Here is a 12,820-nt window from a genome sequence, read left to right as displayed (position 1 = left end):
ACGAATCGTTCACTCACGAGCCAACACTCGTGGGAGGAAAAACTTGAACGCTTCGACTGAAGGAGGTGTGACTGAGTTACCAGTGTGCTGTGGTCGCGTTTTGTCCACAAGATTTTTCCTCGTGCCGGAGTAATTTTACTTTCATTTCATAGCTCCAAAGTGTTAGGCTCTGCACCCCGACCATTTTTTGTTGACGTTCGATGACTTTGGCGTGGTTTTGGACGTTGTCTTGTACTAGCAGTTTGTATGTCTGACCATATTATACTTTGTGTCATCTTGAACTGCAACCAGGTATAGTCAATGTTTATTTTAGAGCATTTTGAGGGATTAACATGTTTCTATATTTTATTTGGATTTTTTTAAGGGGGGTTTCATCTTGTATTTTATTTTATTAAGTTGGTCTTCCTTCCTGTTTCCTGGGCTTTCAGCATCTGTGAGGGTTCAGCAGAAGGTTGAAGATATAATCTTGAAACCACAAGTGTGCACAACAGGCATATGAAGCCACTCTTGTGCAATGGGACAGGACCCAAGATACTAAAAAAAAAAAAAAAAAGTTGTTAATGACCTGTGCTTAAACAAAGAGGTAGATGTTTGCAGTCTTTGGATATTAACCCAAGAAGTAGATTTGAAAGTAAACAGGTTACACTGTAACACTGTAACCGTTACAGTGATCAAAATATCCATCTACTGCACTGTAATAGATGTCTATCATGACTAGTGTACTAGGTGGGATTTGACATGAAATGTTTGCAAATCCATCCTCTCTATTTCACAGCTTTTAGCGGTTTCTAACAGTTCTCACCCCTGCTTATTTTTGGTGTAATTCCACTGTCAACCCCTAGATGACAGCACAGTATTTTATTTGACAAATTTGGAAGTACAAGAATGAGAAATGGAAAGTTTATTTCAATTCAGCTTACTTTTTGCTCAGTTGTGACTGATTGTTTCTTAAATGTAATGTTTGCAAGCAGGAGCATTACTTCTCATGTGAGGGGGACTTCAACTGTCTTTCCATGTCAAAGGTGAAAAAAACATCTGCAGGAACATGCAATGACTGTCTGATGAATATAAGCACAAAACTAATCCTACATTTTGATTTATGTAATTTCCGATAGACACCATGGCCCAAAGGTACAGACTGTGTATACAGATTCATCTTATAAAGCTAACCTCCCCTTTAATGAAGGAGATCTATTGACTATCATTGCGGCTATACAGGTAAAGCTTGTTTGTCTGTTCTTTCTCCTTGAAGGAAACACTGTTCCTTGCTTAGCATGCACTATTTGCTCTTTATATAAAGTCTTGCAGGATCCAGAGTGATGTACAGGAGAGCTAAAAATGAAGCAGGTTGTGAAGGAACAGTTCCCACCAGCCACATTCAGAAAAGCTGTCGGAACGTTGCACCTGTGGAAAATTCCAGCGAATTGAATCTTATGCCCAAATTATGTTTGTTCATTAGCTCCCGCATCAGTTAACATGTCTGTTCCATTATGCGTATTTTTCTTTAAGTATTTTGTGCCACTTTTCATGTGGACCCAAAGTGGGGTGATTGTTTGAATGATTGTGATTCCAATTATTACCAAAATAATCATGACTAATAATTTTTGCATAGTCGAGCAGCCCTTATAGCCCTGTAAGGGCTCTATTTTTCTTGGCAGCACATTGGAGGGAGTGTCGCTGGAAATGTGCCTGAGGGAGTCACAATTTGGTGGCAGAAAGTCGAGCTAAATTTAGACCACGTCTCAAGTTACATTCTTACCCAAACACTAACCTGTCGCCCTCCAAATGTTTGTCTCTACTTCTTTTCCAAAGCACTACAAAAGCAAAAAACTATGGTGTATTGTCTCATCAAGTCACAATTGCAGCCATAAGTCGTACATGAAAAATAATTAAGTTATGGAATGATTGAAATACAAATTATTAAGCTTTTTACTGCTGAAATTGGCTAAATAAGTAAAGAATCGCTTTAGTAATGGCCAAAGAGCCGGAACCTTTCTCTCTGCACACACGGATTATTTGTTTGCTGCACTTGAGCGTGTGTCACGGCCAAATAGTTCCTGAAAACACAGAAAGGCCTCCCGTCTTATAGACACTAAACTCTTCATTGCTAACAAACTCGTCGATATTTATGTTCTTTTAACGATGGAGGAGAATAGCGATGTCTTTTATCGGAAGCTCCCAAAAGTGGTGAGTCAAAATTATCGGCCAGTTATTTTTAAAGGTAGTATTTGAAAGCCCGTGGGGAGTTAGGCAATCTAGATTGAGTTCATTTTCCTACCAGGAGCTCCACGCTCACCTTAACGGGTCGGTGAGCTTCCAGACCATGGAGAAGCTCATTAAACGTAAGCCACATCTTAACATTGAACATCACATGACGGCCATCGACAAAGGCCAGCGGAGAACGTTGGATGAGTACGTAGACCAGACCACTTACTGTATGTGCGCTCTAATCAGCACTTGATCGCAGCGGCTTTTTATGACAACATGGCGTGCTACAGGTGCTTTCAGGTCTTCAAGGTCATTCATCAGTTGGTGGACACGGAGGAGGACATCCTGATGGTGATCATCAATCATGTCATTTTAAAAAATGTTGTCCCAAAGCACCGTGGCAATGTTCAAGCTTCCATTCTAGGTGGCGACAGATGTAATCAAAGAATTTGCTGCAGACGGCGTCAAATATTTAGAGCTGAGGAGTACACCAAGAGAGGAGAAGAAAACAGGTTTGAGATGTTGAATGGATTATTTAATTTACCCATCACCGGGAGTTATGTTGTTACTAATATGTTGTTGATTTTCAGGGTTGACTAAAAAGAACTATGTGGACACTGTAATAAAAGCAATCCAGCAGTGTAGAGAGGAGGTGGACATTGATGTCAGGTAAGCACATGAATAATATTCTTCTCTCACGAGAGACGCTTACCGTCATTTATACTGCAGGTTTCTAGTAGCCATCGATCGCAGAAATGGGACCGAGGTTGCCATGGAAACGGTGAAGCTGGCCGAGGAGTTCATGCTGTCTGCTGATGGGTTGGTGGTTGGACTTGATCTCAGTGGGGATCCGACAGTACGTTTAAATGTTTTCACAGTCACGTAGTGACAAATTCTTGGTATCCTTCTGTTAAATAAAGAATAACCAATTGGCTTAATTGATATTTAAAAAAAGAAATGACGAAATTTAACAAATGAAAATCAGACATTACATTTTAATTGTGGTTAAACAGAATTATTTTAAAGGAGAAAAGTTGTCTTGGGAAAAGTATAGGGTTGGGTTTAGGGTTAGGAAAAAGTTTTAAAACCATCAGTTCACAGTTGGTGAAAATGACAAATTAAATTTGACAATAACATCTAAAAATACAAATCACAGGTTAATTTTCGAGGCGTGTAATGCCCATTCCAAGTCCTTCCATTCAATAAATGATATCGACAATGATCGAATGGTGGTTTTCAGGTGGGCCACGGTAGAGACCTGCTTCCTGCCTTACAACGAGCAAAGAACAGTGGACTCAAGTTATCGCTGCACCTCTCAGAAGTAAGACATTCAAACATGCACTCAATATTTGGAACGTCTTCCTATTGAGATCCTTGGCAACCAAAATATTAGAAACAAGTCTCACTGTGATGCAGTACTTCACTGCAGACAATCAACCTTGTTCAGGTAACATTGCTTTTGACAAAATCCGTCTAAACTGGATCAAGCCTTTTTTCCTGTAGATTGCTAAATTGCAAAACTAATTAAATCAAGAATAAGGTTTTTTTTTTTTTGTCAAAACTGATCAATTTAAAACAAACAAGGAACTTTTACAAAGTTAGCCCTAAACTTTGAGGGGGAAAAAAAGCAGAAAATATTTATATAATCTTAATTTAGCACCGAGTCACTAATAGCATAGTGGGACAGTGTATCTAATGAAGTGCGTCGGCCTCCGAGACGTATGAATGCTGATGGGTGGTGATGAATTGTCCCAGGTGCCAGCTCAGCTGGAGGAGTCGGAGCTGCTGCTCAACCTTCCGCCAGACCGCATCGGTCACGGCACCTTTCTGCATCCTGACGCGGGCGGATCGCAAAGCCTCGTTGACCAGGTGGTGAAGAATCACATCCCTTTGGGTGAGGCATGCTCTTTGCCCACACTTGCAACACAAATCAATGCGCAAGTAGAATGACTAAGGCACACTATTGGAGTGACATGTCATATTTGAAATGTTTTATGTCACCAGAAGAAGAAGGAGCATGCAATAGTTGGCCTCAGCAGTAACTTGAAGCTGTTAAAAGTGCATGTTCTACTCATGGGGGCAAGCAAATACCCAAGTGTCATTCAACATGTTCTTTCCTCCACCAGAGCTTTGCTTGACATCAAACGTCAAAGGACAAACTGTCCCATGTTACGCCGAGCATCACTTCAAATATTGGTACCAGTTGGGACACCCAAGCGTCATTTGTGTAAGTCTCGCTTCTCTTTCAAGTAGCTGTTGTGGTACTGTGCCACTCCATGATCTTCATCCTTGTCTTTCATCTTTAATGGCCACAACCTTTACGCAATGCTGTGCACATTAGTCTTGTGAATAAATCGAGACATGTTGCCTTGTACATAAATGTTGTCATTTTAGTGTGGTCCTAAAAATGAGCTAGTGACTTCAAAGTTGTTTCTATATTGTACTGGTCATTCACCAGTTTTGATGATTTGTCCTCCGGCAGACTGACGACAAAGGCGTGTTTAGTACAGACTTGTCTCAGGAATACCAGCTGGCTGCATCCACATTTGGTCTGGATCGGGAGGCTGTGTGGACGCTCTCTCAGCAAGCCATCGACTTCATTTTTGCAGAGGAAGCGGTCAAGCAACAACTGAAGCACAAGTGGACTCAAATACAGCCACACGTGCTCAAATGACAACTTGAGCGCCGTGTCAGCCAACCGCTTACCTCACTTTATAGAAAAGGGAAAACGACTACCTATTTACATTTTCATAGCAATTATAACATTACAAAAAGTGAAAACACTTGAAACTGTTGTGTTTGACACTCGTGCTGATTTGTATAATTTTAAATGAATACAACAATGTAGACATGCCTATGTATGAATATATTAGGCACACATGATTGTGATGTAAGAAAAATAAGCAACTAAACTTCTGTCCATTTCTTGCCTCCAATTAAAAAAAAAACGAAAAAAAACATTGCAGTCCTTTTTCCCTCATCCTCAATTTAATTGAGCGCCTTCTTTCCAAATTTTCCACGTTTGTCTTTCTTCTTGAATTTTCCATGCTGCATGTCCTTCTTTTGCTTCCCGTGCTGAAGACCACCATTGCTCGCCACATCCTTTGTGACATCAAGTTTTCTCTTCTTGTCACTGTTGGGAGCAGATTGAAAAGCACCATGTATATTTGCTGCTAAAAAAAAAAAGCCTTAAATGGTAATTATTATTTTTTTTTTTTACAAAAAAAGCCTTACTATACATGGTCCAAAGTACCATGTATATTTACAAACAAAAAAGCCTTAAACCTTACAATGGTAATTTCTTTTTTTTTTTACTAACAAAGCCTTACTATGTTTTTTTTTTTTACTATAAAAGCCTTACGATACATGGTCATTTTGTTTACTAAAAAAAGCCTTACTATACATGTTCATTGCTTTACTAAAAAAAATGCCTTACATAGTCTTTTGTTTTACTTAAAGCTTTACTTTGCATGTTTGTTTGTTTTTTTACTGAAAAAAATATACATTATTAAACAGTCACTTTTTTACTGACAAAAACTAATATGCATAATCTTTTTTTTTTAACTAAAAAAAGCATGCATGGGTAGGCAACTCCAGTCCTTGAGGGCCGATATCCTTGAAACCCTTACTCTACTTTGAAACCCTAAACAACAAAAACCTACTTTGAAACCTGAACCACTTGCAAATGAAGCCTTTGCAGTGAAGAGTGTTGCTACTCCACCTTTTAATGCTGACCATCGCCGTGTTTCCAGCTTTCTTCAGCACCTCGTCCCATTCCTCGTCATGTCCGCGGATCTTGTACCTGGAACCGCAAAGGATGACATCACATCAGCATCAAGCTTGTCATTTGTCACAAGTTAAGACGTGGCCTGCTTACTCTTCCAGGTCAAGTTCCTTCACTTTTGCCTTCTCCTGCTCGTGTTTCTCCTCAAACTCCTTTGCCGCCTCATTCTAATCAAAGAAGAAATGATCTTTTATCAACTTTTAGTTGTCACAGCATTCATAATACGGAAAAAGTGTATATTTTATAGATAGCAGAATTGCAGAATGAAAAAACTTTTACATTTATTTTTAAGACAACTAAATAATTGCTCCACTGTAATTAAATTAATTTGGGGATTAAAAAGACGATTGCATTTCACATATAGTTTTACTGTACTTGTGAGAGGAAATTATTTTTCCACACAGAATTTTATTTTGGAGGACGAAACACAATAGGAATGAGTTGAACAGTAAGCTGGAACAGTTTGAATCAGCCCCACCAATTGAATAGTTGGAACGGTTTAAAATGGTCAAGAAAAGTGGAAAGTAGAGGTGAATCCCCTAAATTTTAATTCTGGTCTTTCATTTTGAGATTTTGAAAAAATAAAGTTGAACACTTTGAATTGTTCAAGAACTGTGAATATTAGAGGTAATACCCCGAAATTTTAATTATTGGCTTTTATTTGGGAATAATGAAAAATTGAAAGGTAGCAGGTGTCAATTTGCTTTGCCCCTAAATATGTTGGCAAGGCTTTGTGAAAACGGCCATACCAGATCATCTTGAAGGCTTCGGACAGTCGGCTCCATGGTGATGTCTTTTGTTGTTGCCATCTCTGCTTCGATGGCTTTTTCTTGGATGCTGGTAAAAATCTACAGCGTACAGAGAACAGAGAGGATCATAAAGCACCGAAACAGTGAAAAACAAATGTGAGACAAATTTTAAGAGAGATTAAAAAGATGAATCGGTCAGGCTCTAATAGCATGAACGTACTTGCACAAATTTGCGCACGAGGCGGTTGAAGAGCCCCATGAGCTGCGAGCTTGGGAGCTCCACTTCCTTCTCCAGCTTCTCCACCGATTTGTGCTGCAGCCCGACGCCTAACAGCATTGCCTGGAAAACACTTTCCGATTTAGACAGAGCTTCAAAAGCACCAAAAAATTCTAACAATTCTTTAGCGAGGGGTTTCACAGCAAGAAGCTTACACACTGCGCCGCTGACAAAGACACGTCACCCAGCTGCTTGAGGAAAAACAAACGCGCCATGGTCGGGACGAGGTCCATGATGAGGTGGTAGTCCACCATGCTGCGCGAGTACAACTCCAAACGCTTGAGGTCGTAGGGGCTGAAGTGAGCTGCCAGCTCCGAGGCGCTCAAAGCTGCCGGGAGCAGAGAGGACCAGTGAGATAGGAGAGTCGCCGTCGAGGAGCCGTCCCGTGTCCACCTACTGTTCGTGGCCTCCTTGGCGCCTTTGTTCTGTAGGATGCTGAGGGCCAGGCTCGGGTTGAAGTTGCTGAACTGGTAGGAGAGCAGAGACAGGAAGCGCCTGCGGAAATCTGAAGTGTGCCACAAGGTTCAGTTACATGAGCTGAAGACCAGGGAAGCGGTGTGGACATTTACCTTTCCAGAATGCAGACAACCAGTGGCTTTGCTGCTCCTCACTGTGCAGCTCCTTTATCATCACACACGAGTGCTCGCCTGTTAAGTCGTTCTGCCAAAGCACAATTGGATTTTCTATCAAAATAATAATAATTGTCGTGACAAAAGAAATGACAGTACCTTACCTGAATTGGTAGTTACATTTTTTAAAGGCGTATCAGAATATAATCGCAAAGCCATTTTAACTGTTTTTGTAAATAAAAATGACGAATACTTTGCCTTTCTCTGGGAAAAAATTAGGTATTTTGAAAAAGCGTAAATAAAGTTGAGTCCTTTGTAAATGGGCAAATTTAGCCGCAGTAATCGTCATACTTACAGGCGTTTGTCTCAAGTAGACCGGAGTATAACCTGCTTTCTTCCAAAACCTGTCAGATTGAAAAAAAAAGAAATATTTCACAGGAGAACACGGACGACCTTGCTGTGCTTGTTCCACACCAAAGCGTCCTCACTTGAGCAGCTGAGTTGTGAGTCCGTAGGAGACCCCCAAATAGTCCAGTCGCTCTGCTCGCCTCTCGCTCAGCTTAAGGAGCAGCGGCGGGAGTTCCTTGCGAGGCGTCACCACCTCCTCCAGGAGCGTGACGGCCTGAAAGCAAATTCATTTGTGTCTCATTTTAATTGGTTCAAATCCATCAGCCGTTTAGCCGCCCGTACCTCGCTGCTGACGGTCGTGATTTTGTTGTTCTGCGGCACGGTGCTTTCGTCCATGGTGGGGAACTTGCCCTCGTAGTACATCTGCAGCAGCTGGAGCACTCGTGAGCCGTAGCCCATCTGTTAGGCAAAAAAAAAGACCTCTAGTTACATGCAATGTAGTATGTATTAGCTAATATTAACTAACTCATCTAAGCAAGCTTTTATAGAGTTTGCTTTGCCCACTGTTGTTATAGTACACAACAGGGAAAGATAACAAAAGTAATAATAAAAAATAAAAAATAAATTCGTCTTACTTTTTGATAGTCAGGATTGACTGCAATTCGCACCACTCTGCCTCCAGACAGGCTGCCAAACTCTGGATCTTGGAACTGGAGACCAAAGGCTCAATGAGATGAATTCCAAACAAAGATCATTTTATGATCCAGCTCATGTGTACCTGTTCAGACACAGTCCATGGAATGAGGTCACCTGCGGCTTTCTTCCCTCTGGAGAGGCTGTTGAGGATGGACTGTCGGGATATTTCGCCTTCCAGACACACCTGGATATTCCCATACAAATTGTTTACTTGGAACATTATGCACAGGACAGGCTCTGGTCCATTTCCATGTTTACTACCTGCACCACAGCGAGGACCTCAGGCAGCGAGTTTTGCGTAGGAGGAACGGGCGGCAGAAGACAGAAGAGGTGATGGGCCGGCGCGTCGGACAACATCTGCAGGTCGTTGGGGGAATTCTTGAGGAGAACAAAAGATGTGAGTAGGTGGAGCGAAGAAGAAATAAAGGAGTGGAGGAGCATTTTAAGGGCTCACCTTGTAGTGCGATGCCACATAAAGAGCCATCAGCCTCTGCAGGAAGGCCTCAGACGCCTTGTGGTAGCAAAACAGGGTATCTCTGTTCACGTAATATCTAAACACAGCTTGTTAAGTTTCCAATACTAGTTTCTACTAAATTTAGGAAGTATTCAAGTACTGGAACGAAAGAGATTTTATTTTGATGAACCCATAGCAGCTGCGACTGAAGTCACAGCAGTCACAAGCCGTCGAGCCATCGAGGATGTTGAACTCCTTTCAAAAAGGATACAGGTCACATGTTTGTGGAAGAGGACAACCGGAGATGAGTCTAGGAATGTTCAGGCAGTCCAAGCAGAGCAGCTCATTGAGCCACTTCTCCACCGCGTCGCCCCCTGCGTACCTGATGGACTCGTGCAGGCTGACCTCGTGGAGCGTGCGAGCTGCGCGGGGAGCCCACAAACGAGTCAGTGGCTACGAAGGCTACGCTAATGTACAATTCATGCGTACCTGCTGCTAGCCTGGCGGTGGTGCTGCTCCTGTTCTCGGCTGACATGTTCTGTTGACTGTTTGCGCTCTGCTCCCTCAATTGCTGGATCAGTTTGAGGGAGAGAGAGCGACCGGTGCCTTCGTAGCTGCAAAGTCAAATAGAATCAGATCCACTTTTGACATCACATCATATAAACCTTACATTTAAACAGGGGTGTGTAGACTTTTTATATTCACGGTACACAGTATGTGTACCCCCACATTCAGTGAAATTGTACCGACCCGTTGATGGTGGAGGCCATGAAAACCAGATAAGGTCCCAGCAGTTTCTTGACTAGCGGTAACGGGATGGCTGCAGCCTCATCAATCACCAAAAGTTCAGCCTGGCCCAGTTTGACAGCATCGCCCGGATGGATGTACTGCAGACCAAGAGGTTTGTGTTTCGCAATGCGCACATTGAAAACCAAAACGTGAAAAGCGGCTTTACCTGAATGGTCTGCCTGTGCTCTTTAAAGACGTTCACCCTCACGACCGCTTTGTTGAACTCGGGATTCAGCGACTGGATGATCTCATAATCCAGATGTTCCTACGGCAGATGAAGACGACATTTAGCGCAGGCAGATAAACTGGCGACATGATGCTCATGTACATTACCTGATACTGAAGTGCGTCAAAGCCTTTAAAGATGAACTCAAACATGGTATGGAGATTGTCCGGGCTCGGGGAGGTTACAAAAATGTTGGAGTAGCTGGAAACAACATCAGAACACATTTAGCAAATTCTGTAAGCAACATGATGTTGTTTCAGGAGACATATCGCCCTCTTTTTATGCTCTGTTGGTTTATTCCTACCCAAAAGCCATAGCTCCGGCGACAGCCAGCCCCAGCGCGGCAGATTTGCCTCGGCCTCGAGCAGCCGTCAGAGCCACGGTGCTCCTCAGGGTCTTCTCCGAGATGGCTTCGATGAACTTCAGCACGGCTTTGGCCTGACGAAGAGCACACAAATTGCAACATCTCTGACGTTCACCTGACAATGGATGTTACATTAAAAAAATTGCCTGAATCGTTAGCAGATGTTTTTAAGAGGCAGATAACCCCAAGGTTGATGTTTTGAGTGGAAGTTATTTAGTTAACGAAAACTACAAAATAACTCAAACTAAAATTGAAAAAATATTTTTTTTGTCTTTTGAAGCAATAACTAAATCAAACTACATTTTATATTTCCAAATTGAACTAGAATTAAAGAAAAATTTTGTTCTTCACTGTTCAACTTTAGACGTTCAATCAAACAGATTTTCACCTGGTCCATGGTCCTGCAGTTATCCACTAACACACCCACTGGCTGAGTGTCCTGGAGAGTCTCCTTGAGGTCCTTCAACTCCTGTTCCTTTGGAGACAAACCATCCTCCTGAGGAAGAAATGGCGGGGAAATGATCAGGTCAAGAGCGCTGAGCCAACAAATGAGCAGGCGGCGTTTCATGTACGGGCACCTGCGTCTTGGGCGGAATAGGCTTGATGTTGGCCATGTGGCTGGAGATGGGCAGGATGTTGAGGTGGTCGTCGATGACAACGCAGTTTTTGCAGGAGGCAAGGGACAGGATGAACCTACGGCGAGACAAGAGGAACACTTAGTAATTGCTGTAAAAAGTTCCAAAATGTGACCAAAATTTACCTCTCATTGAATCTTCCAACCACATCTTGATGAGCCTCCGTTCTGTAACGAGCGTGCACGTCCTGGAAGAAAAGTTCGATCGATGTAACTTAAAGGTGCAGTTTGGCTAGATTCGCTTAATTCAAAGGGAGCTAATTTAATTTTATATTAATAAAATGATATAACGAGAACTCGAAAGACTTGCCATAGTCATTGTGTAGAGCTGCTTGAGGGAGTTCACTGTCCGTAACAGTATGACTACTATACCGCCGCCTTCAACTGTCTCAACAGTTCTGGCTAAGAGGTTGGGAGTGAGGGCTTCGAAATCCTGTGTAAGAATGTAAACAAGATCACAATCTCATCTCCACTTTCACGTGGGCAATGTTGGATGTGAAAAAAAGTACCGATGGACTCACCTGTAGAACACACATGCCAAAAGTGTTTCCCAGTATCTTGTGGGTTTCATTGTAGTAACAGTAGCGAATGTTAGTGGCAGCGACGAAAAGCTCAAACGGGTCATCTTGATTCAGATTCAATGTGCCTGTTTTTATTTTCTTCTGAAGATGCTTCATACGTTTCTTGCGATTGCTGCTTGGGCACACACGTGGGGGGCAATTGTGAAAAACAACAAACACAAAAGAAATATGAGAAGAGGACGTGTATTGTCACCTGCTGAAGCCTAGTTCTTTTTTGTAGCACCACAGAACAGAAGGTCGCGCTCGGACGCTTGTTTTGGACAGCATGTGATGCAGAATCACCACCTAGACCATAAGCCCAAATAAATTGTCATTCTGATGAGTTCCAACAAGCCCAAACCCAGTAAAAGAATCATGACGTTACCTGGTCTCTTCCACGATCTCCCACCACGACAAACATGGTGCGATGCTGCAGGGCGACTCCATTCTCGATTTGGACCCGAATGCGGTTGTCAACCTTCTTGCGGACAGTTGCCATTGTTGTACTGGGGACAGAATAATTCCTTTAATGTTGTAACAGCTAGTATGTTATACAAAGTGCTTCTAGCTTTTAGGGGCCACATCGACACATCAAGAGAAACAGGTGAAAGCTGGCAAACAAATGAAAATGACACGGAATAAAAGTGCATTTCCTATTCTGTTTTTCCGAGGACGTCGTGCTAGGTAAAAGTAGGAATTGGTCAAAGGTGATTTAAGAGGATCTTTACACAGCATCGGGCTGCATCACAACATCGCAAGCGTCAACATGACTGTTCATTCACAGTAGATTGCCTGAATATTTGTCGATGTGAAACAACAGAAAACAATCGACCTTTGGATACACGCATAACAATTCCCATGTTACCTCTTACTGCTAACACGCTTCCTAAAAATCCCCGAAGTCGAAACTTTCGTTTAGATGAATGCTGCCATCGTGGTGTTGATAAACTCACATGGAGGGAGACACGTTTCATGAAGGACCCCTCGGCGTGACGTCATATATCGGCGACATTGGTCCTGCCCATCCGTAGTGCTTTTTTGCACGTGCAGTCTAAAATAAATGCCTTTAGCTTGATGGTTCTCTAGCATGTAACAATAGTTACACTTGTTACTATAACTTGCCCAGTCACCCGGGAGGCTTCATCTCGCTGTGACCATTAAC

At 42.4% G+C, this 12,820-nt stretch overlaps 2 protein-coding genes across 9 annotated transcripts; one reads left to right on the top strand and one right to left on the bottom strand.

Moving 5' to 3' along the window:
• Window positions 1-36: 36 nt before the first annotated feature.
• Window positions 37-5,155, top strand: adal (adenosine deaminase-like). Of its 8 annotated transcripts, XM_037255419.1 has the most exons (12): window positions 577-583; window positions 969-1,022; window positions 1,116-1,131; window positions 2,282-2,412; window positions 2,499-2,559; window positions 2,633-2,720; window positions 2,799-2,877; window positions 2,938-3,064; window positions 3,449-3,529; window positions 3,964-4,102; window positions 4,335-4,435; window positions 4,691-5,155. In XM_037255419.1, exons 4-12 carry the CDS (start codon window positions 2,324-2,326, stop codon window positions 4,880-4,882), a joined length of 957 nt encoding a protein of 318 aa, XP_037111314.1. In that variant the 5' UTR covers window positions 577-583; window positions 969-1,022; window positions 1,116-1,131; window positions 2,282-2,323; the 3' UTR covers window positions 4,883-5,155. The 8 variants fall into 8 exon arrangements, with proteins under 8 accessions (XP_037111310.1, XP_037111307.1, XP_037111309.1 ...); XM_037255412.1 differs by having other exon boundaries at window positions 429-1,022; XM_037255414.1 differs by lacking the exon at window positions 2,282-2,412 and adding an exon at window positions 1,309-1,438 and having other exon boundaries at window positions 429-1,072; window positions 1,119-1,218.
• Window positions 4,503-12,645, bottom strand: nat10 (N-acetyltransferase 10). The gene is made up of 29 exons (XM_037255405.1): window positions 12,524-12,645; window positions 12,044-12,164; window positions 11,873-11,964; window positions 11,620-11,791; window positions 11,409-11,531; window positions 11,225-11,286; window positions 11,043-11,157; window positions 10,853-10,960; window positions 10,405-10,538; window positions 10,208-10,301; window positions 10,041-10,139; window positions 9,836-9,972; window positions 9,575-9,699; window positions 9,357-9,507; window positions 9,086-9,182; window positions 8,893-9,009; window positions 8,714-8,815; window positions 8,571-8,645; window positions 8,278-8,394; window positions 8,076-8,209; window positions 7,943-7,991; window positions 7,588-7,678; window positions 7,416-7,523; window positions 7,174-7,346; window positions 6,962-7,081; window positions 6,742-6,840; window positions 6,086-6,159; window positions 5,930-6,010; window positions 4,503-5,341 (listed from the first exon to the last, which is right to left on the bottom strand). Exons 2-29 carry the CDS (start codon window positions 12,155-12,157, stop codon window positions 5,197-5,199), a joined length of 3,108 nt encoding a protein of 1,035 aa, XP_037111300.1. The 5' UTR covers window positions 12,158-12,164; window positions 12,524-12,645; the 3' UTR covers window positions 4,503-5,196.
• Window positions 12,646-12,820: the final 175 nt, after the last annotated feature.

The sequence above is a fragment of the Syngnathus acus genome, chromosome 6, assembly GCF_901709675.1.
Source record: "Syngnathus acus chromosome 6, fSynAcu1.2, whole genome shotgun sequence".
NCBI lineage: Eukaryota > Metazoa > Chordata > Actinopteri > Syngnathiformes > Syngnathidae > Syngnathus > Syngnathus acus.
Note: the sequence above shows the minus strand (reverse complement) of the source record. Positions and strands in the feature narration are given on the sequence as shown.